At 38.3% G+C, this 27,333-nt stretch overlaps 1 protein-coding gene across 6 annotated transcripts in view; it reads right to left on the bottom strand.

Moving 5' to 3' along the window:
* ANKRD44 (ankyrin repeat domain 44) overlaps positions 1-27,333 on the bottom strand; it is a 334,866-nt gene that overhangs the window by 97,048 nt on the left and 210,485 nt on the right. For 3 of the 6 annotated variants that reach the window (XM_017538761.2, XM_037742095.1, XM_037742094.1), the window contains exons 10-16: positions 20,497-20,611; positions 10,358-10,440; positions 9,119-9,236; positions 6,981-7,049; positions 5,315-5,455; positions 3,618-3,698; positions 621-732 (exon numbers count right to left, since the gene is read on the bottom strand). In XM_017538761.2, coding sequence (XP_017394250.1) covers positions 621-732; positions 3,618-3,698; positions 5,315-5,455; positions 6,981-7,049; positions 9,119-9,236; positions 10,358-10,440; positions 20,497-20,611 — 719 coding nt within the window. The remainder of the gene's footprint in view (positions 1-620; positions 733-3,617; positions 3,699-5,314; positions 5,456-6,980; positions 7,050-9,118; positions 9,237-10,357; positions 10,441-20,496; positions 20,612-27,333) is intronic. The other 3 variants (XM_017538762.2, XM_017538758.2, XM_017538760.2) reach the window with 2 other exon arrangements.

A 27,333-nucleotide genomic window follows, 5' to 3' on the forward strand; every position in this document is an offset into this window, starting at 1 on the left:
TGGAAACCATCATTCTCAGCAAACTGACAGAAGAGCAGAAGATCAAACACCGCATGTTCTCACTCATAGGTGGGTGTTGAACAATGAGAGCACATGGACACAGGGAGGGGAGCACTACACATTGGGGTCATTTGGGGGGAAATTGGGGAGGGACGGTGGGGTTGGGGAACTAGGGAGAGAGAGCAAGGGGAGTGATGCCAGATGTAGGTGATGGGGAGGAAGGCAGCAAATCACACTGCCATGTGTGTACCTATGCAACAATCTTGCATGTTCTTCACATGTACCCCAAAACCTAAAATGCAATAAAATAAATGGGAAAAAAATATATATATAGTGTCCCTACACAGATCTAACATTCCCAGCCAAATTACAGTAAAGTAGAAAAGAGTCAATTGTCAGTCAGTTCTGACACTAGGAATGACAGAAATGGAAAAAAGAGATCTACATATCATAACATGTAACAATGTAGTCACTTACCCCAGAATATCTTCAAGGTGATTTCTGCTGGTGACTTAATTAGGCAGGATGGCATTTGTTGAGACTGTAAGACCAGTATTTCCAGAGTGGGAAATGGGTGTGTTTGTGTGTGAGAGAGAGAGAGAGAGAACAAAACAACTCACCAGTTCCAGACATTGCCTGTGCCCATAGGCAGCAGCATAGTGTATGCTATTGTAACCTTCCTTATCCCGGATAGATGGATTTGCATCATTTTGAAGCAGAAACTCTAGACATCTGTAAGTATAAAGATGAAGTGTTATTTTAGAAAACATCTCTGGACTGAAAAATATGATTTATGTAAATCCTCCTATTATGAATGTTTCATGAAGTACTTGATGAGTTTGTTTCTTTAAAAATCCTACAGCAATGAAGTTTTATGTGTTGAAAATTGTGTGTGTGTGTTTTCTGTAGCTATCTTTATTTGAGCTTAATATAGCCATTCTAGAATTCGGAAAAAGCTTTAGGAAAGAGGGTAATTAAGATTTTTTTTCATCTCATCTTCAGGTAAAAATGTCTGTCATCAAGATTACTGAAAAATAAGTTTTAGAACTCCCTGTCAACAGTCTCAGACATAATAAGGAAGTGGTCAAGCACTGTAACAGGGCAGCCTCAATAGGGAGAGGTTGACTCTTAACCTCACCATAAAATCAACAGTTAAAAAATTAAAGTTAAAAAGAATTTAAAAAAAATAAGAATAGCCTAAACAATAAAAAAAAATTAAAGGAATGGGTTAGCACTTTTAAAGAACAAAGAATTAATTTCATAGCCACATATGAATAAAGAGGCTTAAATTTCACGATTAAGAATATAGATCTGAAAAAAAATGTTTAAAGCCTTTTCAGACAGAGTTGTAATTTTTCTCAAAAAGCCACAGTCTTTGTGGGATGCTTAGAGGAAGGAACATGGCTCCACTGTCACTGAAGAGCCCAAAACTCTAGTTCACAAGCACCCAGGGATGTAATGAGTTCTGTTCAGGGCCTACTGCAAATGGTCCGGTCCTGCTGGGAAAGAGGGAGTCACCAGTCAGGAAGCACTGCTTCACAGCAGCATCATTCCTGCGATAGTGGGACAAACATGTCCTTTATAAGGCCAAACCGATCCAATTTCATGCTCAAATCAAAATATTAAGATTCTAAGTATCAACCCATACATTCAATAAAACCTTCCAATAGAAAATTTCTAGAGTTTACCCAAAAACTTTAAAATGGCATTTTCCTATCTTTTGGTATAAGGCAAAAGGAAAAAAGTCAACTACACATAGGGACAATTAAAGCAGATACTTCAATTTCTAGAAAAACTGATGAAAGCCATATATTTTTTAAAACCCAAATACCCACATGACACATGATTTATTCATAAAATGCTTTATAGTAAATCAAACTATTCTTAGAGTCCAGCCATTATTCTCTCTTCGGTCATTTGCACCTTATAAGGATGTTCTTTTTTATTCTGGTAATTAAATGCCCATGGAAGGGATCCCAGGTATGACTCACTGTAAACTGAATTTGGCCGTTTATATAAAATCATTCAATAGGAATAACATGCTAGTGGACACACAGTCCCCAACTTCTGAATGGATTACGTCCTAAAAATCAGTTGATAAACTGAATTTATAATTTGGAAAACACTTGGAATTATTCTGAGTTATTTAACCCAGAATATAGCGGAACTATATATACAATCAATAGTAGTATTATAATAAAAGTAATGTATAATTTGGATATTCACCACATTGTTTGTAAGGGAAACGTGAATTCTGTGCTTTAACTGGGAATGCTTATTTTCTCTCTCTCTCTCTTCCCAGGGCCTAGTAATTTTGGTAATTAAGATGTAAAGCTAACAGATGCCCATGAGGTCAGAGGCGTATCTGGATACCAGGGAGTGGACCCCCTTTGTGTAGAAGAGGTCTCAGGCAGCTGGTTCCCCCTCGTTGTCCTACCTTCCTTGTCCCCTCCCTCTCCATCAGCTTGTCTGGCTCAGGGCAAGCTTGCAGTTCACTGGAGAAGGGGGCATTTGCCGTGGTGGCTTAAAATGCTACAGTGTTTTAATACTGTTATTTTAAATTTGGGGATATTAAAGCAAAACTTCAGTCATTCTACTTTATTCACTGCTGCGTTTCCTGTCCCCTTCCCAATTACCATCGAAGTTAAGTCCCACAACCTGCATTGGAGCCATACTCTCTAACTATGCCTTTCTACAACAGTCTGGGCATGGGAGTAGCCCGGTGTAGGGTGGGAAGACCCTGGAGTAGACACAGGCATTCAGGCCCCAGAGATACTGGCTCCTCTGACAATCGAGGAATAAATAAGTAACCACGATGTGCTTGCAGACTCATAGAGCACCATATCCACTAGGTTCCACAGGGGTGAGGCACCAGGTGTGGGCACCAGTTCATTTGTTTGTTCATTTACTGAACAGTTATTGAACACTGACTATGTGCTAGGCATTGCACTAAGCACTGTTAGTTTCTCACTGTGATCTGTGGTGCCGAAAGGACTCTCAGAGGACAAAGCCACAGAGCCTCCCATGCATCTACAACCCTGAGTGATGGCAGGCACTCCCATCCCTGCAACAGCAATGAGCTATGTCTCTGTCAGAAGCTAGCGAGAAGCAGGTAGGATAAGGGGCCCCAGGAGCAGCTGTGTACAGGAGCAGGAGGCTCTTCCTAAATTGATGTGTGTGTGGGCTAGGGGTGAGGGGAAAGCACAAGTAGTTATTTCACACCAAAGTACGAAGATCTTTTAAAATAGAATCTGCTAAATAAATGTCCCCAGGTCATAAAAGCATAACCTAAGGCGCCAAGAGGAGGCTTCATCTGTTTTCCTTGGTACATGATGCATCACAGTCAGAAATGATATTTGGGACACCAGGTCCTAAAAACTGCTGACCACAGTGGTGGCTGAAGCAAACCTTACAATTTTAGAAAGTTCTCTGTGTGAAAGTAGCAGAATTGAAGGCTGTATTAAGAGTAGTTTCTTCTCCATTAAAGGCAAGCCCATATCACTTCCTCAAGATCCCAAGTGAAACCCCAAAATAGTAAGGCAAGCAACGTGGCAACTCAGAGAAGCAGATGAAGCATCGGAAATGGCACCTTGTTCTTAAGCTGAGAAGAAACTTACAGTGTGGCTTCCTTTTCCTTCAGCTCCCTGGCTCTTTCAAGTTCTTCTGAATTTTCATGGGCATTTCCTAAGATAGTCTTACTTCTCAGCATAAAGGATAGAAAAAAAAGTAGCAATTAATTTTTTTAAATGGCAAAGCTGTTAATGGTTCTGGTGCAATTAATATCTCAATGATTTTTACCCCAGCCCAGAAGAAATAAGCACCACTGATTTTCACTGAAGGTATATATGGTTCTCTCCAAAGCCATCCAGTAAATCTATTCTCTCCCAAGGATCCAACTGAGAATATGATTTCTTAAAACTTCCACTTAAGTATCAGCAATTAAGGTAACAATCAAGTTGCCCACCCTTCTATAAACATCCTAAACTTCCCAAGTAAAGAAGTGACTTAGCTGAAACTTCTCCGACTCCTACTACATTCCCCACTGCCAGCTAGCATCTCATTTGTCCAGAAATGGGGTCATATTTACCCTTCATCTGACAGAACAATTCTTCATCATCCAGAATTCCTTTTCCAGCTCTTAAAAGATGAAGTATATTGTTTCCCCACCCTTTCCACCACCCACAGTCTATTCTAAGTGAATCGCCTGGAGCTTGGCACACAGTAGATGCTCAATAAATGTTTGTTAAGCAATGTCTGTTAATAACCTGCAAGCACAAGTGATCAGAATACTACATCTGACATTATTATTTCTATTTATTATATAACTATGAAGAGGAAACAAGCAGTATTTTTCAAACTATGGACCATAACCCGTTTTGAAACTCATAGTGAAATCGATTTAGTGGGTTGCAATCAGAAAGATTTTTTTCTCTAATGAAATAGAGAAAATATCAGAATGCATCATCACACATGGTAAAAGTAAATATGATTTTATGAAAACTATTTTCATTTTACAAAGTATATAAACTATATATATGTCAATGTGCATATGGGGTCATGATTGTAAGATATTATTTCTCACTGGGTCACCATTTAAAAGCCATTGCTCTACAGAAGAAGCAGTTAGCACTGACCCAGAATCAATTCCGCAGCACAAGACAGCAAATAATTCAACAGTTCTTCAAACAGGGTCACCAAAAAGCATTCTTATGAAGGAGGCCCTGCCTGAAGCTTCTAAGAACAGTTTCATCAACTGTGGGCATCTCCCCCACCTTTTCCCCTTGAACTGGTTTGCTTATTTCCATTCCTACCCCCCTAGAATCCAGACATGTCCTGAGCAACCAACTTCCTCTCCTCTAGCTCCTGAAAGAGCATTCATGCCCAGGTTTGGAACAATGGTACCTAGTTTGCATGTACTGAAGCTATACTTAAAGACTGCTGGGATTCTGCATGGGTGGATGTTTTTGACATATGACATATATATTAGCAAATGAAGCATTTAAGTGGTGATGATGAAAACTATGGTATATGTCAAAATAAATTACAACAGATTTTGAATGAACCGTAAACCTGAGCTTGACAGCTCCACTTGGCATTCAACCCAAAGAACAGAGAAGTAATTGAGCAGTGACATGTAATAATCAAACATAAAGTCACCAGAACAGGAAAGCCCAGGTTTGAAATGAAGCAAATCTAACTCTTCTGGGTTAGTCTAACTCTTTTTCCATGAGGCAGTATGAAGAAAACTTAGCAGTCCTTCCCCATCACTCCCCAACCCTGTTCCCAGAGGAAGCATGAGCAAGGCTGTTTTTACTTTCTATCCATGTCTGATGCGGCAGCATAATGCAAAGCTGTGCGTCCCCAGTCATCTGTTTCATTAACGTTGGCCCCTGTGGTCACTAATGTCTCAATACAGTGGAAATGACAATTTGCAGCTGCATAGTGCAAAGGGGTCCTGAAAAACAAACAGCAATTTATTACTTCATTCAGTCTGGAAAACAGGCTCGTTGTTGGCACTAGAACTGGCAGCAGTATTCCTAGGGGTGTGGAAAGCTTCTTTCAACTATACAAGTTAGGTATCCCTTATCTGAAATGCTTGGAACTAAAAGTGTTTTAGATGGTTGAGCATCTTTTATTCAAAAATCCAAAATTCAAAATGTTCCAATGAGCATGTCCATTGAGCATTATATGGCTGTGCCCCAAATGTTTCAGATTGTGCAGCATTTCAGAGTTTGGATTTTCAGATGAAGGGTGCTTAACGTGTATAAACTGGAAGTGAGGCTACAAAGACAGTGGTGTCACACAAGGCCATCTATCATGGATCTGTTCTTTCTCCTTCCTAGAGCCTATCCTAGTTCAGGTCTACGTTATTGCTTTTTTGGACCATTGCAAGCCCATCCTATTGACTTCCTTAGCTCTAATCAAGTGTCCATAATTTCTAGTTAGTCTGAATGAAGAATTTTTTAAGGTACAATACCCATGTATAACAATCGTGTTCTAAAACCTTTAGTTCTCTCTACCAACCAAAGACTTGATTCCTCAGCCTAGAACTGAAGACTTTCCAAAACTGGTCCCAATCTCCTTTGATAGGGTATCTCTCTTCCATAGATGTACCCATTAGGATAATCAAACTGGATGATTTGAGGCTTTCTGGATTATGTCCACACTTCCCCCAGCCTTTGTCCAGGTTGGTTTACCCCTGGGAGTGCCGATTCATGAATCACTTCCACTCATTAAAACCCCACTCATCCTTCTTGTCCCAGGAACTAGTTCTCTTTCTTTTGTCTGAGATGGCTTAGCTGCTGTCTGGGTCTCTCTTGAGTTCTCATCACATATTGCCTTGATTTTGGCACTGGTGTATTGTCTCATCTTCCCCACTGAACTATAAGCTCCTAGAGGATAGGGATGTTGGTTAATGAGAAGAACAATGCAGAATCCAAATCAGGATCAGAAGCCCTGGGCTCTGGTGTGGGGAGATGGCAAGCTGGCCCAAATCACATCCCCTCTCTGGGTCTGAACTTTTTCACCCTTATTTCAATAAGAACTTTTGAGCTGCTGTGTCCTTCTTGGTCTAAATTCTGTGTATATGTATATGTATAAATCATTTAGTTTCTCTCTTGTTAGTTCAAAAATCTTGAACTAACAAGATTTTTCTCCCTGTTAGTTCAAAAAAAGAAATGTTTAAGTATTTTACCTATTGAATTGCGTATGTTTTAACTAGACTGAAAATTATCAAGTAACAACCTCATGACAGGGTCCAAAGGCAAAGCTTCTAAGGTCCTTAAGCTGTGAGTAGAGATGCTTTCTTTGTGGCTTATTTGCTTTGCGGGAAATCTCCATGAGAAGAGACTTCCTTCCGAGAAGGATGGAATCCCCCCAGCTAACTTCCCAGTTTACCATTTCAACGTAGCTTGATTACTAGATAGACCACTCCCAGTTCCTTTTATTTAGGCACTTGAAGCAGAACTCTGATAACATACCTCCCACACTTGTCCTTTTTATGGAAATCTGCTCCACTGCTCTGCAAGAGTTTTATACATTCCACATTACTAGAAAGACAGGGAAAACATCATTAAGACGGAAGAGATCAATTACTGGCCTATCTTCAGCAAGAGCCATTTTCTGCAGAGTGCAGGACCAGATGAAAAGATAGCTTCTAGTCCAAATTCTGCTAATAAAAACCTGAACATATTAGAGTAATGACATATTGTAAGGATCTAAAGTTTCTATGATTCCTTTTTCAAAGCTAATAAATCAACAGATTAAAGAACTTGGTGGAACATTTTCAATTCCATGACTAAGAAATTTAATGATTATTACATGATTAAACCCTCCAGTGATGGTTTCATCATTTATCCTGAAATTCTTTTTCAAAACCATCAAGAGTTTATGAAACAACCACTTAAACCTATAATAATTTCGTGTCCCTTTAAACAATGAGCCAGAGTGGATGGGCATTACCTGCTATCACAGCAGAATGAATTCACCATGATAACCACTTTCAACCAAGACGCTCCTTAATGGAAAATAAAGCAACTGCATTTCCCTGTCTTTGTAATTTAGGCAAATAAATGTGCAGAACCAAGGCTGAAAATGATGTCATGGTGCGCAGTGATCTTCCATAGCTTCTTTATCATTCACAGAAGCAATAAATCATATTTAATAGAGAGAAAAGGACCCAGCGAAGTGATTTTTCCTATTAAAGGGCATATAGCTAAATAGCAATTCTAATAAGAATTTCAGACATGAATCTGGAATTGTGTGTTGCCACTTTCTGTACAGGTCTGATATTTTTTAAATGGGGGCATAAAAAAGAGACTATTATCCATTATTGTTCTATACTTGGGATGATAGAAGTGGCCTTGAATTATTACTATAATTTAACTATGAAAAATGATCTCAATGATAAACCTAAGCAGGGCTCTCTTTACCCCAAATCCACCCTTTATAGCCACCTTCTCAGAGAGCTAGCTCTTTCAATCATAACATATAAGAACTTTTTAAGATAAGTATGTGTTGGTGTAGCATGCCAGCTGAATGGGGTAGCATTCAGCTGATCTTACTGCATGATGCCAAAGAATCAAAGGCAGTGGTTAAATCTGCCTTTGATTTACCTTGATGAAGCCAACTTGTGCGGCTCATAAAGCTCATACAATTTGGGAGCTCAGGTGGGGGTAAGAGGGCTTTAAAATTTCATAATTATATACATATATATATATATATATACACATACATATATACACTATATATATATACATATATATATATACAATTATGAATACAAATCTAGTAATAAGAATTCAGAAGGAACTCATGTAAATAAGGAGCCCTAAAGTGTCACCATTTATCCACCTCTGATAAATAGGTAATGCTTTTGGTAATATACAAATGACAAATGGAGAAGCATTGCTGTTCCTTAAGGACCAGGAAATTGATTAAGAACCAACACCTTCCCCAAACAACATCATCCAAGAGATGCCATGTTTGGTCAATGTGTGGTCACATAGATCAATAATAATATATTGATCAGAGCTTCAATCTTTCACATACCACTGGTATGTGAAAAGAAAGTAGCTGATGAAAAAATTCTCCTTACAACTTTAAAAAAAGGTAAGGATTAAATCACTGTTTGCCTGTCTTTTGGGTTTTCTTGACCTATGTTCACATTTAATCCCTAAAAGACTAAAAATCGGATTTGAAACAAGGATAAAAATGTCTATAAATTAACATAAATTAATTCAATCTTTGATTCTCTTGATCATCACCCGCATACCAGCAACAAAAGAGGAAAAACCTAGGAACAAATTTCAAATTATTTTCTTTTGGTGTATGGGGTAACAGATATGTATTCTATAGCCTGAAAACTATAATTTAAAAAAGGAAAAGAGAAAGAAGAAAGTAAAAGAAAAACTATCTGCTATTTGAGATGGGCTAATAATTTTTCTTTGGTGAAACAAAATTCAAGTAATACGGAAATATAACAGTAATATTTGATAACTGGTAGAAATGATTCTTTCTTATTTTACTAAGGAAATTGCCTTTGATTCAAGACAGCTTAGGTCAATAAAGATGAATTAGTAATTAAGTCAAAAAATAACTAGAATTGCTAACTACTCACCCTCCTGCAGCAGCAGCATGAAGGCACGTTCTTCCAAATTTATCTGGGGTGTCTATTTCAAAGCCTGCAGACAGCACGTGCTCATTACTAAACAAGGATACTATGCTATACTTTTGTCCTAGTTAAACCACAAGAAACATTGCAGAGACAGAAAAATCAGTTAGTAGAAAAACCAGAATGCAAGCAATTGTAGTCAGAAAGAGGTTGTCATGGAAACAAATGGTAACTGCTCAAGCTTGGCAATTTTACAGGAAGAACCGTGAAGTCAAGAAGGATTTATTTTCACATTCAGCCCTGGGTGAACCACAGCCCCATTTTTTAATCCCAGGATAGAAATTTATGAAACCAATTTGAGATAAGTAGGGCAATAGACAGGCAGATAGAACTCACAGACAAAACATGGAGGCAAAGGAATAATCTTAGCATGCTGGAATAGATATTTCCTTATGTGTATTTCAACCTTTCAGTTGGTTTAAGAGTTGGGAAACATGCTTGCATGCAGGGATTATTTTTTAAACATGCAACAGCAGTGAAAGCAGAATCAGCCATAGGTAAAGTACTTAAAGGAAAAAAAATGCCTCTGGGATATCTGCTGAATTAATTCATAAACAATCTTTGCCTTGCAGACCTCTACCACTTTTGAAAACCCAGGAATTTCTTAATATATGACAGTCGGCAGAGGTGGTGATAAGAAAGACTAGCAAAGCTCCAAACCAGAAACAATCTCTTGGCTCCAAAGAGTCTCATATTTAAAAAATAGAAATTAAACCTAGTTGGAAGAAATCAGCCATAGTGATTTTTCAATGCCCAGGGAGTGGGAGTAACATGACATTTTCTACCACCAGATGTAGGGTATTTGGCCTTTTTTCTTTTGTTGAAAAATATTAAATGCTAAGCCATCATTTTAAGTCTCAAAGACTTTTCCTTCTTCTGTGATGTAACCTTTCTATAAGCTCTGGCCATCTCTGCCACTTTTCACCCTGGAATGCTCAAGCTTTAACTTGAAAAACAGACAAGACTTTCATTCTGGGACAGGAATAGTGACATTCAAACAGCTTTAACACCAAGATTTGCTGGGAGCTGTCACATGCAGTTAGCTGAGGAACACAACTCATCCTGCCAAGTCAGGTAATGACATGAAGCACAGGCAGCCACTCACTCTGACCAGACACTTGAAGCCATTCATTGACTCAGGTACAGGACACATTAAGCCTCATCTCTGCTAACAGATTTACTTACCTGATGATAACAACTTTCTGCAGCAGTCAGAGTGAGCATTTAGGGCAGCTAAATGTAAAGGGAACATGCTATGGATTCCACACCTGAGGAGTAAGAAAACAGAGCATCTCACGGCAACAGATCTCAAGATACATGCAGAAGGACAATTACCTTTCTAGATTCTCTGATGAAAATTAAAAATGCTTTGTGTAGGGAGTCTTGGCTAAAATAATTTGGTAATTCTTCCATTCAATAAATAATTATGCAATCAATTTCTACTTTAAAATAATGCCTAAATCAGAACCAGAATTAAAAGTCCATTACCATAGGAATGTATATTTTAAGAAAATCTGTTTCACATAAACCATGACTCTTTAAATTTAAAATTAATTTCCCTCTCATTTTCTTTCAGCTTGGTGATTGTATGTCTCATTCCCTCATTCATCTATTCAACAGTTTCTAAGTATCATAGACTATGCTAAGGGCTGGAGATAACAATACTGAGCAAGACAAACTCTCAATTTTGAAAGGCAATCTGTTTTCTTTTCTTTTTCTCTGTACTTTTTTTTTTTTTTGAGACAGAGTCTCACCCTGTCACCCAAGCTGGAGTGCAGTGGTGCTGATACAGTGATAGACGCAGGGGGCAGAGAAATTCTAGGCAGAAAAGGTCAGGTCCTCAATAAAAACCCACTCTCAAGCTGAAAAGCCTGAAACTGCAACCCAAAGTGAGAATTTCTATCCCTGTTTTCTCACTCAAATGTTGCCTTTTCCTAAACTACCCATGGCCCTGCCCCACCCAATCCTGTGCCTATAAAACCCGAGACAGGACTACGGCTGAACATCAGAGAGAAGTGGCTTGACTTCAGAGAGACAGCTTGATGGCATAACTTTGGAGGAGAATCTGGCTAGAGACAGCTGGACTTCAGGGGACGATTATCTACCCATCTCATCCCCTTTTCAGCTCCCCTTCCCACTGAGAGCCACTTTCATCAGCAATAAAATCCCCTGCATTTACCATCCTTCAATTTGTTCATGAGACCTCGTTTTTTCTGGACACCAAACAAGAGCTCGGGAGCCACAGGTGCAGATACAAAAGGTTGTCACTCTGGCCCTTTGCCCTCGCTGGTGGAGGGCAGCTGCCTCAACCAAAAAGGCAAAGGGCCCACTGAGCTGTTAACACTTAAGCCAACAGTGGACGGCAGAGCTAAAAGAGCACTGTAACATGCCCTCGAGGGGCTTTGGGAATTGCAGGCACCCCCACCTGGATGCCACTGCTGGGCCTGCACAGAGTTTACTCCAGCACTCATTCATTCCAGTTCCCATACTCATTAGCTCGCGTGCTCCTTCCTGTGAGGAGTTGAGAGTGGCAGGCTGAGTAAGCAAGGTACCCTTGTTGCGAGTCCCACAAAGGGGTCAGGGAAAGAAGTGTGATCACAGTTCACTGCAGCTTTGACCTCCCTGGTCTCAGGTTGTTCCTCCCACTTCAGTCTCCTAAGTAGCTGGGAACACCACAGTTGCACATCACTACACCCAGCTAATTTTTTGGTGTATTTTGTAGAGACAGGGTTTTGCTATGTTGTCTAGGCTGGTCTCAAACTCCTGGGCTCCAGCAATCCACCTACCTTGGCCTCCCAAAGTGCTATGATTACAAGCATAAGCTACCATGCTCAGCCCTTGTTTTATTTCTTGATTTGATAAACAACTATTATTGTTGTATTATGTCCCAAGCACTTTGCTAGGAGTTAATAATGGCTATATTGTTGAAAATAAAGTTTTGGATGAGAATAAAAACTAATGTTTGTCTTTTGCTGATCAAACTTCATCTTCCAACCCACATCACAATACCAGTCACAAAAAAACACAGTTGGGAGTGGGAAATAAACATTACTTTGCATATATTTCATAAACTTAGTAGTATTAAAGAGAGAATTTAGAAATGGACTTTATAGATCAACCCCCACCACAACACAGTCCTCCGGATGACCCCTTAAGGGACAGGCAGCCTTCTGATGGCAGCACTTTTTGCCTTCAGGATTAAATCCCCCTCCTCTTCCCTACTACATCTTTTTCAACAAGGACCCAAAGCCATGTGCTGAATTGTAGTTCGTACCAAGCAGCATCACCAGGTGATTCCTGTGTACTTACAAGCATTTATAATGTTAGTGACCATTCCTCATAACATCTCATTTTAATCAAACAATACATTTCAGATTGTTTAAATCTTCTGCATAATACAAGCAAGTATGGGACTGTATCTGTTTACACCCTGCAGCATTAATTACCTAAGTCTCCTCTCTGGCACAAAGTGGCCCGTTTTCAGACTCCATGCTTCATAAAGAAACACATATGATTTGAATTTGCTAAGCTTTGGGTACATACATCTTATTTACCATCTCAAAAGTTATTATGATGGTGTATGTTTGTGACTGCATGAAAGGACATACACATTCACAGACATTTCATGGTACTCAGTGTTTTACAATATTCAATTCTGTTAGCAATTAACCACAGTTTTCTCTTTCCATAATAGCTTCTTCCCATGTACTGATGGTTTTGTTCAGTCTTCCCTCTGTTTGTTTTCCTTTCCCTATATGGAGATTCCAGTCCAGTGTGTGTAATAGCTGGCATCCATCAAGTGATGCAATTTGCTTGTCTTCCAGGCAGCGTCATGTGGAGAAGAACTGCTTGTAATTGCCTCTCTCATCATTTACCAAAAAAATTCTGAAATGCAATTGCATCAGTGATGACCTTGATGCTTGTGAAAGGGGAGAGGGAGTTGGGGGACGGGAGAGAAGCTGTTCTACTTATGCTATTATTTATATTGTTCCCTCTTGATTCAAGAGAAGCATTCTTTTTTTTTTAAGAGCATAACATGTTTTAAAACCTACGTATTAAATGGAACTTAAAGCTAATGTGATTTTACCTAATCATTTTATTTGTTTTGGGAATTTAAGGCAAAAATATGTGATTAAATATATCTGGACACTTAGAAGAGGAAAATGGATAGAATATTTTCATTCCTGAAAGAATGTGCCTGGAATCAAAAACTGGATTTCTCAAGATTTTTTTGAGCCTTCTTCATTCTTTAAATACATACATACACACACACACACACACACACGCACACACACACACACACACACACACAAAATATGTTCATATATACCCATAAATAAAAATATATACACATAATACATATACAATATAGTTTATAAAGTTCCATATATATCTTTATGTAAAACAATATAAGCAAATGAATTAGAGAAAATAGCATCAAACTCTATAAGAAACCAAATGGGAAAACAAAAACTATAAGTGATAGTATAACAGCAACAATATGATATATTCTATAAACCTTATTACCAATATTTCCAATCAACCTTGCCACTTAAAACCCCTGTCTTTAGATAATTCATCATACTCTACATTCGCTGATTTTTTTTCACTGCTCCTTACAAACCTGAGAAGATGAGAGAGATAGAGCTACTCTAATTTAAAAGGTCTAGTAAAAATTCTGTTTTATATATTTTTTATTCCACAGTGAACAAAAAGTTACTACCTCAGTGTAGAATTTGAAAACAGATTAGTACAGACTCAAATGGTATGGCATTTGCACTTGCATATGAAATTATGGTTCAAGTAGTAAAACTGACTTTCAAGTCAACATTGGAGAGAAAAGTAGAATTCAGTGTCCCTGGATCAATTCAGAAATGATTTATGTATTTCAAAATAAAATTACTACTTTATTGTTATAAAATAAAACTGATCATAAAGGAAGGATTATAAACCTTTCACAGGAAAATTAGGATTTGGCTATCTTAGCCAATTAAGAAGCATCACTCTTACTTCATCAGGTATACCTGATGAAGTAAGGTAGAGTAAGATGAAGTAAGATCTTCCTTGGCAGATTTTCCTTCTGCCAAGGAAGATCAAGAATGCAGGTGCCAAATCACACTAAAGTTAACAATGCATAAGTTACAGGAAAGAGGAGACCAATTCCAGTTAAATTGCCACATTTATTTGACCAGTCATTAAATTAATGGAACACATTTATATTAGCTAGTTCTAATTTAGCTGTTAGTTGGCATCTCCTACCCAGTTATTTCAGAATAAATGAGGTCTGCAGGCCTGTCTTGCAGAGAGCTATTAGAGGTGAAGAAAGAGCCTTCACACGATTAGAATTTGGGGTCTTTGAAGCTTTCTCCATGGCATCAGGGAGATGTGGCTGCCCTCCCTACATCCAGTCTTTTCTAGAACCTTCTCTTTAGGCCATTTGAGTAAAGAACACATGATTAAGGTGACAGAGTCAGAAACTTAGGGTTTGAGTCCTCATTTTGCTACTTGCTATCTACTTCATCTTTGGTAAATGCATAATGCTTCTTTCCTCAGGAAAATAAGGTAATCATAGTGACTCTATCACATAGCAACTGTAAGGGCCCATTGAGATAATGTTCACGTAGTGCTAAAATAGAGCATCAGGCACATGGAAATCCTTTACCATACATGCTAGTAGGATTGTTGCACTTGAAATTTGTATAAGCTCAATTGGTAATCAGCAGTACATGAGTTTTGAAGTTGTAATCAGATTGTACTTCCTTAAAATCAGGTGTGATTCCTTAAAAGCCAAGAATGAATCATGATCAGTTAACATTTCTGTTATCTTTCTGCGTAAGTGGGAATGGTTTAGCTTTGCTCACTGAGTGGGTGAGACAAAAACACTTCCTAAATTTAGAATAAGATAATCTTATGGTTTTTACCAAATGATCGGTCCAACTAAACAAACCAATCTCTTACGCATTTTATCTATGCAATTCCAAGTATTTGGTATGCACCCTTAAGTGGCAACCATGAGACCCGGTCCTTATTATTTGCAATGAACAGATTTTTCAGTGGTTCCTTTTGAATCAAGTTTAAACACTTTAAAGTGGCTCGAGAGGCCCCTTGTCGCTCTGGCTGTTGTCTAATCTGCATATTCTAGAATCTCAATAAACACGTTTCCATTCCTGTAAGAACCTGGCTCTGTCCTGCCCCCAGGCCTTTGCACATGCCAGTCCCTCCACCTGAAATGCTCTTATCTTTCTCTACTGCTTCTCTCATTATTTCTCAAACTAATCAGTGCATCTCTGAGGCACTGGAAATATCTCTGGGATCTCGAGAGTTGTGAGAATTTTAACTTGTCTTTTCCTTTTGATAATAATCTAAAACAACTGGCATAAAAGCATTTTTTTGGCTCATCAGAGTGGCCCTTTATCACTGCATACCTCTCTGCCTACTTTCAGTGTCCATGTTTGTATTGAGGGCCACACTGGTGTTTGTGCAGTACTGGCATGGGCCAGTGAGAAAAGAATAAAGATGGACTCAATGGACAAGTGATAAGGCTGAACCTAGGAAGGGTCAATGATAATGCAGTACCTGAGCTTTCCATATAAATGAAATTTGGCAGTAGTTTGAATAAGGGGCTCTGTGCTGCATGACAAGTCCACTGTCCCACCACTTTAAGCCACTGCAAAACCTGCATTCTTGCAGTGTATACGAACTCTAAAGAGCCTGCACCTCAGTCACCAGGACCGTAATCCTACACAAATGGTGATTTCACTTTGGCAAAATGTCAACTATCACATCATCTGTTATGTAGAGGCAGCAAGCCATATGCTTAGGAGCTGAGACTCCAGATCCAATAGACCAAAGATGAGTCCCATTTCTACCCCTTACTGGCTCTGTGACTTTGAGCAGGTAACTGAACTTCTCTGTGCCTCATTTACTTCACCTGTAAGATGGGGATCATCATAGCAATATAAACCATCATAACCCCAGGAGGTTACAGTGAAAGTTAAATGAAACCCCTCAGAGCAGTGCCCAGTTTGCTACTACTAAATTGTGCAGTTAACATGAATGGTGTTGGTTTCTGTTTCCATGTATTTTGTAATTTTTAAATATATTAATTTGTTAATGTCAAAAGCCTAAGGAGTTTATCTAGTTTATGTTTATACATATTCACATGACATTATAATAAAAATAACCACATACTAAGGATCTAAAAGACCCTTGCTACCATGAGCTAACTGCTAGTCATCCTTCAGACTTGGTTAACCATTACTTCTTCCTTCTCTAGTATTGTGAGGCTGGGTTCCATGTCTTAGATATGTTTTTACATATCCAAATGGCACCCAGAAATTGCTCTGGCATCACACTTAGCATTCATGATTGTATTGCTTGTTTAAATCTTACCCCCAAGAGATTATAAATTCCTCAAGGGCAGGGACCTCGATAATCCCAGAACCTGGCATCATATATACTACTTAGGACCTCAACCAATATTTAATGAATGAGTGAATGTCAGAGCCAGTTATCTATAAACTACAATACCCCTAATTCTGCTGCAGTTGAGGCAGAAAAAGAAAGCATAATTGGTAACAGGATAGGCAAATTAAAATCCTAGAGACAAGTGCCCCAAACTAACAAAATGAAAGAAGATAAACCAGAGGGCTTGGACACCACATAAAGTTACATGAGCACTGAGTCAAATCATAGGAAATTGCTCTGACTTAAAGTTCAGAGAAGCAAAAAGAATAACAAAGAACATTCTAATCAAGGGCTGACATTTATTTTAGATTCAAATAAATCCTTAAGAAAGTAATAATGATAAAACTTGTCATATAGAGTTCTTTTTAAATACATTTGGCTACATTGCTTATGAATGAAGAGGGGTTCTTTTCATAAATGCTTTTTTTTTTTAACTTATTTATGAAAGGCCTATTTTTCTCCTCTTTAATAATCCTATAAGGAATCCAGAGAACAGTGATTTTCTGAGAGGCTTTTGGCAAATTTAATCTTCTCCAATTACTTTTCCCTTCATTTTGATATTTTGCTCTAGGGTGGTTTCCATTCTCCCACACACACAAACACACGAAGGCACTTACACGCACACATATAATCACTGCCATAAAAATCACTGTCACTGAAGGTAGCATGTCACATCCCCAGATACGTTGTGACAAAGAAAGCAGACATGGCTCTTTGAGGTTGAGACAATGTTTCTGTCATCTGTGTCCCTAGGATATAGCAGAGACAATGGAATAAAAGGATACTTGAACAACAATGTTATTTTTAAGGCACTTTTACTACATAGTCTGTGTTTCCATAAATTGAAAGCAACGTAATTATAAGGAAATAAACTTTAATCATATTGTATAAATGGTTTTTAGGAGAAAATTTTTAGTGACTATTGGATCCAGCTAATTTTTATTCCTAAAATGAATTCAAGTCTGGAAGAAAATCAGAAATTCATGATTATTTGGCTAAAATTCCCCAAGTAACCCAAAGCTGAAAAAAAAAAACCACTGAAAATATTAACACAATACAGGTAAAGTCAGTTGGTGCCTAAATATTTTTTCTTTTGCTGAATTAACACTGAGCATTTATTATCTCTAGCTTTGGGCATCCACGATCTGCCTGGGAACTCCAGAACCTGGTAAGAGCATCCTGAATCCTAGTGTAGAGCTCTTCCCACAAAACTGAAAGGCTTATTTTAACTTGCAACATCCAGATTCTCTTCTCTTCTGTAAAGAGATATCCCACTGCTAATACTATTTGTCAGCATTCCCCTCTTCTGTCATCCCTCAGCCTCATCTTTAGCCCAAGACCTCATCTTTTCTTCCCTGGACATTTGCAAGAGGCTGCCAAGTGTTTCCAGCCTGGACTGCCTCCAATATGTCTGGACTGCTATCAGAGAGATCTTTCTTACACACAAATGGAATCATTAGACACAACCTATTCTACACCCACTTAGAATTCTTTAACAGCTTCCGAATGACTCAGAATGGAATCTAATTCCTTGGCAGGACTTGCAAAGTCCTTTGAGATGTGGCTCTTCCAGCCTTTCCACCTCATTTCTTTCCACTCCACCTACCAAACATCCAATGTCACAGCTTTAGAAATGTGCTTTTAGCATGTTCACATGTTTATGTCTTTATAACGACTGTTGCCTCTTCTTGGGATAACCCTCCTTGCTTGCATTTCTCTTTCTACCCCATAATTCTGTCCATCTGGCAAACGTCTACATATCCTTTCTTTTTTTACAACATCATCTCTTCTGGGAGACCCAGAAAATTAGTGTCTCTCTCACTCTGTTCCCACAGCCTGGTCCAAACATCCATCTTAACAAGCTTGACGATACACAGTCATTTGTGCGTGTTCTTAACTCTACCACTAGACTGGGAGATATTTGGAACCCCCTTCAACTTAATGTTGAACTGATGACAATAAACCATTATAGCCTACCAATCTACCACAATGCTTCCCATAGCTCACTTTGAGTCCAGAACAACAGACCCTCTGTGAATCTGATTTCATGATCCCACTACATCTTTCCCAGACCATTTCAATTTTAGCTCATTCTCATACAAGACTTTCAATTGTGTTGCACAACATTGACAAATAAAATAGAATTCCTAAGATACACTGTCTTCACACTGTTTTTCTTCTAAAAATTCAGTTATTGTTACACACAGTCCCTGTGATCAAGGCTAAACTCTTTATTCAGGCATTGAAGGCCCTCTTTAGTTTAGTTCTACTACCTATTATAAATAATAAAATAATAGTTGACATATATTGATAGCTTACTACATGCCAGGCATTGTTCACAGAGCTTTTAACATGGGTTATCTTTTTAATAACCTTAGCAGATGTATTAACAGAACTCATACAGATCTTACCAGATATCAAAGAGCTTTACTAGTAACTAAGTCATTTAATCCTCATAATAAACCTACAGATAAATACTATTATTACTACAATTTTTCCAATGAGGCAATGGGCCCAAAGTCACACAGCTCATATGGGAAGCTGCTTGGATTGGTGGCAAGGGAGCACCCACCAAAGCCTGGGCTCCCAGCCATCACTGGGTCCTGCTCTTGGGTGACACACAGCATCATCACATTCTCTCCTGTCAGCCGAACTCTTCCCTGGTGTGGAGTCTGCCTGTTTTGTTCCTGCTTTCCTCTCTGTTTGGGATGGCTGCCACCCCCTGCAGTACTCAGATAATTCTCAGCCCCTAAAGCCTACCTAAAATTCACCTTCTCCTTAAAGCCTTTTCAGAAGACACTGGCCACTTTTGAACTCCCTCCTCCCTGTCTATATTGGGCAGCAGAGATTATCTACACCAAACATGTGCCACTTAAGTCCTGTTTCATTTAGAACTTTATGATATATAATCTTGCATGGTTCTTTGTCTTAAGTTAGTCTTGGGCCTTGAACAAAATTGTGAGCTCCTTAAAGATACCAACTAGGTAACTTAATCCTCTGAAATCTCCCATAGCACCCAGCATAGATGCTTTATGTATTTTTGTTGAATTGAAGTGCACAGTAAGGTCAGGTCCCCCCTTCACTACATAGCAAATTTCCTCAATTGTACTCTATAACCATATCATTAAAACTGAATGAGCACTCTGAAGAAGTTCTGAATTGGCCCAGTTATGTTACATGTTATGTTATGTTATGTTATGTTATGTTATGTTATGTTATTTACTTATTTGAGATGGAGTGTCGCTCTTGTTGCCTAGGCTAGAGTGCAATGGCACGATCTTGGCTCACTGCAACCTCTGCCTCCTGGGTTCAAGCGATTCTCCTGCTTCAGCCTCCCAAGGAGCTGGGATTACAGGCATGTGCTACCACGCCTGGCTAATTTTGTATTTTTAGTAGAGACAGGGTTTCTCCATGTTGGTCAGGCTGGTCTCGAACTCCCTACCTCAGCTAATCTGCCCACCTCGGCCTCCCAAAGTGCTGGGATTACAGGCATGAGCCACCGTGCCCGGCTGTTATGTTTTATTTTTCCTGTTTAATAATAAGCATTGGAAAGGACAGAGAATATTAGAAAGCAAAGTTAGGAATAAAGTTCAAGTTTCCTTAATTAAAACCACTGAAATAGACCTCATTTGAATGAAGTTAAAAAATAAAATTGGTTCTTCTTTGCCTCTGTTTTTAAAAGGCCTCTGCCATTAAAAGGCACTTTATTTATTTCAAATTTAATTTCTATTTAGTGTAATGGTACAGACCCACTTTCACCTGGATAAATGAGAACTATCTACTACTGCACAGAAGAATTTTTTTGGCAATATTCCCATTTGAGGCAATGATTCCACCATATTTTTGCGGTAACCTACTTGGCTGTGTCAGCTCCGCTGGTTATTAAGGTGTTAATCAAAAGCTCGTGACCGTATCTTGCAGCCACATGGAGAGGAGTGTTGCCGTCCTTATCCACACAGTCAATTTCACCTCCTGAAAGAGATATTTTAATACAGGATAATGAAAAGATTCAGGTTGATTCAGGTGTTACGCTTTCTGCTAGTCTCTCATGTCGACCAAATGTAGATTTCTTTCCTATTCCAGTTGTGCATCTTTGCTCTGAAGTACAAGAATGCTTTTTAAGGAGACAAATCACCATCTGAAGTATTAGTAGTAGTATATCTGTATAGACAGAAGTCTATTAGAAATACTTTTGAGAAATCTTTCCGTATTGTCATAGTTAAGGATTCAAAATCTCACAACTGAATACCTGCTCTGAATGAACAATGTATTCAAATCCCATAAAGTGTAATTCTGAAGACATGTTCAATTTTCATTTTCCCTGCTGAATTAAAGACATATATAAACCTCACACTAAAACATAAGAACCAAAGGGGATGGAGAGTTCAGGAAACGATTTCATGTAATTTGATGATCTAGCTTAAAATATGATGACTAAAATGAGTAAAAGCATAGACAATAAACTGAAAATGCCTAAATGTATAAACACTGTAATGATAAACATCTATACTTCTTTTAATAATATAGTATGGTTATTAGGTTTTATTTTGCCTTCTTTTGCCCCAGTTTTTATGTCACTAAATTTCTTTTTTTCTCTCCCTTTTTCGTGTGTATGTATATATACAATTGGTCTATTTATTCATTGATCTGAGGAACCATTTAAAAAGTTAGATATCATAACATTTTACCACTAAGAATGTTTTTCCTAAGAACAGACATTTTTTCATATAACCACAATTCCATCAATGTACCCAAGAAATTTAACACTGATAAAATAATTTTATGTAATATTAGTGCCTATTCCAACTTCTCAGGTTGTCCCCAAAATGTCCTTATAATAGTTATTTTGTTGTTTTAATCCAGCATCCAACCAAAAATTCTCATAGCACTTGGCTGTCATGTCTCTTTAGTTTCCATTACTCCAAAACAATCCTCCTGGCCATTTTTTTTTTTTTTTTTTAATTTTCTTGTGTCATTGATCTTATTGGAGGCCAAACCAGGAGCTGCGTCAGATGCTCTGCACTCTGCAGTTGTCTTTGGTTTCTTCATTATTAGATTCAGCCTAAACATTTTGGCAATAATGCCCAGAGCAGATGTGTGCTTCCTACTGTATTTTCTTTTTTTTTTTTTTTTGAGACGGAGTTTCTCTCTTGTTACCCAGGCTGCGGTGCAGTGGCACGATCTTGGCTCACCGCAACCTCCGCTTCCTGGGTTCAAGCAATTCTCCTGCCTCAGCCTCCTGAGTAGCTGGGACTACAGGCGCGTGCCACCACGCTCGGCTAATTTTTTTGTATGTTTAGTAGAGATGGGATTTCACCATGTTGACGAGGATGGTCTCGATATCTTGACCTCGTGATCCACCTGCCTCGGCCTCCCAAAGTGCTGGGATTATAGGCGTGAGCCACCGTGCCCAGCCCTCCCACTGCATTTTCTTAGCACATGCACAGTTATTCCATTCCCAAGTGATGCAAAGTTTGACTACTTGCAATGGGTACCAATTTTCAGCTTGGGAAAAGAAAGTGTTCTGAAAATGGATGGAGGTGATGATTGTACAACAGTGAGAATGTACCGGATACCACTTAACTGTACACTTAAAAATGGTTAAAACAGTAAATTTTATGTTATGTATATTTTAACACAGTTAAAAAAAAAAAGGGCTTGATTATGTGGTTAAGTTGGTGTCTGCCAGCACACTTACTACAAAAATGTCTTTTCCCCTTTGTAATTAACAGATAATTTCTGGGGTGATACTTTGAGACTGTGCAGATATCTGATTTCCCAACAGACTTTCCCACAATGATTTTTAGCATATGCAGGGAGTACTTTGTTCATAAAGATAAATTCAGGTAAAGATACCTGAATTCTTTACTGTATGCTTATATTATCGATATAAGTTCATTCGATTCTTTCAAATTTTTTTACTGGGTTTTATTTTATTTTAATAATATGTAAAACACATGTTTCAAAAGTCAAAATAATATTTTTTAAAAGCCTTACTCATTCTTATACCTTCCTCTTCATTCTCATACATACCCTATAGTAATCATTTTCATTAGTTTTAGTTTCTGCTTCTGTGCTGCTCTTTGCAAAAAAAAATTTCCCCCCCTACTTAAGAGTGTATCCTAGAACTCACTTCTAAAGATCGCTTCTTGGAGATCTTCCTCATTTTTGTACAGCTTAATTTTTTCCATTAAACAGACGTACTAGTTTAGTACACTCATCCCCTATATATAAGCATTTAGGTTATAAATGACATTTTGCTATTATCTGGAATGCTACAGTCAATAATCTCATACATATGTTGCTTCATATTTGTTAGATGTATCTTCAAGATAAATTTCCAGAATGGAGATTTTTAGGTCAAAGAAAAAATTAGTGTGTGGTTTTGTTAGATTTTGCCAGATTTCTCTGTGGACACTGTGTAATTTTGCACTTTAACCAGCACTGTATGGGAGGCACTTTTCCTTATAGCCTTGTCAAGCTTTTGAACATCTGCTATCTGATGGGTGAGAACTGGTATCTCTCTGCAGCTTTCATTTGCATTTCTCTTATTATGAGGGAAGTTGAACATCTTTTCATATGTTTAAGGACATCCACACAAACTTAGAAAAATGAACAAGTTATTTTCAATAACTCTTAAAATGAGTAAGCTCTATTTCGGAGATTACTCATTTATCAGCAATACATGTTACAAATATTTTTCCCACAGGTTTTGCTTTTTATTTTGGGTATTTTTTTCCCATCAAAAAAATTGGAGGAGGAGGGCAGGTAATGTATTAGTCTTTTACCATGTTTGAGTTTGTAGTTAGGGAGGCTTTCCCTATACCCTGGTAACAAATAAATTGACACATGTTTTCTATACTGGAAAGGTTTTCTTTTTCAGATTTAGATAACTGATCCATCTGGAGTTTATCTTGGTGATGGTGTTTGTTGACTGACTAAATAAATGTTCCCTGAATGCCTAAAAGACTAAAAATTCAAGGAAACAGCCTGAACAAATTTGTAGAGGCAGAAACTAAATTAGTGGTTTCCAGGGGCTGAGGAATGGGGAGTGATGGCTAATGGGTATGAGGTTTCTTTTTGGGGTGATATCTAAACCATATACACAAATCTATATATGCCAGGATAAGTAATATAAAACCCTGAGAAATATATGAATAGGTGTGATCAATCTAGAAAGATGTGATACATTTGTTTTAAATGCCTTATTTCTGATTATTTTCTTATTGTAGAAAATTTAGAAGATGCAGTAAAATAGAAAATGAAACAGAAATACAAAGAAGAAAATAGAAGTCATCTATAAATTCACTGATTATCCCAGATGGTCAGTACTAATATGCTGGAATATTTCCTTCCAGTTGTGTGTGTGTGTGTGCACATGTATGTAGAATTTTCCCATGGTTGGGTTCCTGATGTAGAAAGAGTTTTTTAATCCTACATTCTCCTTTAATGTTACATTATATTAATTTTTTTCATTAACTGTAAATGACTACATGAATATCAGTATCTAGAGAATTTATTTAGCAAGTCCTCAATTAATAGGCATTGAGGCCATACCCAAATCTTTGCTATTAAGAAAAACACAGGAATGAACATATTTAGAAATAGTCTTTACATTTCAGATGATTTCCTTTAGTAACTTTTTTTTTTTTTTTTTTTTTTTTTTTTTTATTTTTTTTTTTTTTTTTTTTTTTTTTTGAGATGAAGTCTCATTTTGTCGTCCAGGCTGGAGTGCAGTGATGCAATCTCAGCTCACTGCAACCTCTGCCTCCTGGGTTCAAACAATTCTCCTGCCTCAGCCTCCCGAGTAGCTGCGATTACAGGGACCTGCCACCACACCTGACTAATTTTTGTATTTTTAGTACAGACAGGGTTCTACCATGTTGGCAAGGCTGGTCTCCAACTCCTGACCTCAAGTGATCCACTGCCTCACCCTCTCAAAGTGCTGGGATTACAGGTGTGAGCCACCGTGCCCAGTCAGCAACATTTTTAAAAGTAGGGCTTCTGGCTAAAAGTATGGAGACCCCTGATACACACGGGCAAAAGGCTTTTGAGAAAGGCTGTACCCATTAGCATTCTGTTAGCAGTATACTCGAGCACTATGCCAAAAAGAAGCCATTGAGAGTCTTCTCAGACCTGGGGAAAGAGCATTACCTTCCAGGCCAGGATACTGTCTCTTGTAGTAAGACTGTCCATAAGGTCCTCATCAGATCTATGTGGTCCTTCATTCCAATGAATCCTACTATTGGTCATTATAACTAACAACTCCCTAAGATTTATTTTCAGCAAACAATGCTTTTTCTAGCCAGGAGTACTACAGGGCTAGAGTATACAAATATTTGCTACAAAGTGAAATGATTACCAAAAATATGTGCATTTTGTGAAGGGGACAATCGTTTCAAAAACTCCAGTTAGCACACACAGGATTTTAGATGTCTCCCTCACTCTCAAGACTTCTGTGTGTAGAATTCTGTTTGAAGATCAATTTGCTGCCAATAACTTTGCCCATTTGGGGGTTTGCAACTTAATAGCTGTTTACGAAAAGGGAATCTCTTTTTAACTGACTGGGACAGAGAAATATAAATGGCAACCTGAATATAATTACTGATCTTTCTTCAAGTCTTTGTTTCTGTGTCATAATGGGTTTTGTTGTTGTCGTTGTTTTGGGTTTTGTTTTGCTTTTTTTGTTGTTGTTGAGATGGATGATTTCCTTTAGTAACTTTTTTTTTTTTTTTTGAGATGAGGCCTCATTTTGTCACCCAGGCTGGGGTGCAGTGGCGCAATCTTGGCTCACTGCAACCTCTGCCTTCTGGGTTTCAGTGATTCTCCTGCCTCAGCCTCCCAAATAGCTGGGATTACAGGCACACACCATCATGCTCATTTAATTTTTGTATTTTTAGTGGAGATGGGGTTTCGCCATGTTGGCCAGGCTGGTCTTGAATTCTGACCTCAAGCAATCTGCTTGCCTCGGCCTCCCAAAGTGCTGGTATTACAGGCATGAGCCACCATGTCCAGCCCTATTTTTTAAATGAATTGTCCAAATAATAGAGTATGATCACTTCTGTAAAGTAATAATTAAATATCTTTACATATATTCTTAAATATATAGAAAAATCCAGAAGTGTCACCAAACTGCCAGTAAAAATTCTTGGGATAGGGCTGAGGAGACACATTGGTGGGAACCATGGGGAATCTCTTTCATGACTTTAGTTTTCAGTGACCATGTACTAATTTTGTAATCAGAAAAAATAAAAAAAATAAAGTTAGTTACTATGATCTTCTAGGGACTCAACAGATAGTTCACTATGATCTGAATTTAGAAGTGTCCAATTGCGATCATTTTATGACTCGATGGTAGCTTTGGAGATAGGCAGCCACCTGGTCTCCTCAGATGCCTCAGAGCAATCCAGTGTGCATGTATCCATATCAGAACTGCCCACGGTGGTCTTCCTGAAAGCCCCAACTGTCTAACTGATCCAAGGAGATGTGAGACAGAGATCCCCAGACTACAGGGAAGTCTGCCCTGGAAAAACACTTCATTAATCCACATCCTCCCCAGCCAAGATTCACGAAATCATTCTTAAGAAGTGTTAGAGCCTCACGTATGCCAAAAATTGGATACAGAAAGGGAAGAGTGAAAAATATCAGGAAGCATAGAACAGAGGGTCTGAGCTGATAAAGATTTTTTCTTGTAGTTGTTGTTTTCACCTTATAAGTCAATTTAAAACTATAAAAATATAGATAACTGGCTAGGCACACTGGCTCACACCCGTAATCCCAACACTTTGGGAGGCCGAGGTGGGTGGATTGCCTGAGGCCAGGAGTTCAAGAACAGCCTGACCAACGTGGCCAAACCCTGTCTCTACTAAAAATACAAAAATTAGCCAGGTGTGGTGGTGAGTGCCTGTAGTTCTAGCTACTTGAGAGGCCAAGGCAGGAAAACTGCTTGAACCCGAGAGGCAGAGGTAGCAGTGAGACAAGATGGAGCCACTGCATTCCAGCCTGGGTGACAAGGCAAGTTTTCGTCTCAAAAAATAATAATTATTATTATTGCCCATGTGTGCTTTTGTTATCATTTAAAATATATTTCAGGAAAACATAATAACTTAGTGGAAAAATAAAAGAGAGACTATTTGTTATCGGAAAATATGTTTTCTATTTAAGCAGCACCTCTAGATAAGTGCATTTCCAGCTTAGAATCACTCCACAAACCTTTCCATTTTCATTTGAAAATGTTTATAACTTGCTTGGAATGTGAATGAAATATCTTCACTGTTTGTCATTTGAAGGTTGCAAGTTAAATACTGGTGATTGATCATTGACAACCAGTGGGGAAAATAAACATTTGCCAGCTTAGAAGTATACAGAGCATGTCAGAAAGGATAATTAATTTGCATCTTTTAAGCTTTCATCTGAAATTAGTTTTTCATTGCACAAACAAGAATGGTCAGCTGATTAAGTTGCCTTGGCAGGACTGTGAGCCAAAGGGTCAAAAATCCCACACTGACTCATCCTAACCTAGAACGTAACTCTTTCTTTTCAAATTCTATTTATTTTTAAAGCTTCTGTGAGGAAAACACCTCCCCTCTCCCCCAAAACCCTTCCCTTTCCCCTGCCAATTCACTCCTGCCTTCTCCCTGGGGACAAAAGGCATGCTTCTCCCCAGTTTCCGCAATAAAATGTGTGTCATTGTT

The sequence above is a fragment of the Cebus imitator genome, unplaced genomic scaffold (assembly GCF_001604975.1).
Source record: "Cebus imitator isolate Cc_AM_T3 unplaced genomic scaffold, Cebus_imitator-1.0 Scaffold113, whole genome shotgun sequence".
NCBI classification, from domain to species: Eukaryota; Metazoa; Chordata; class Mammalia; order Primates; family Cebidae; genus Cebus; species Cebus imitator.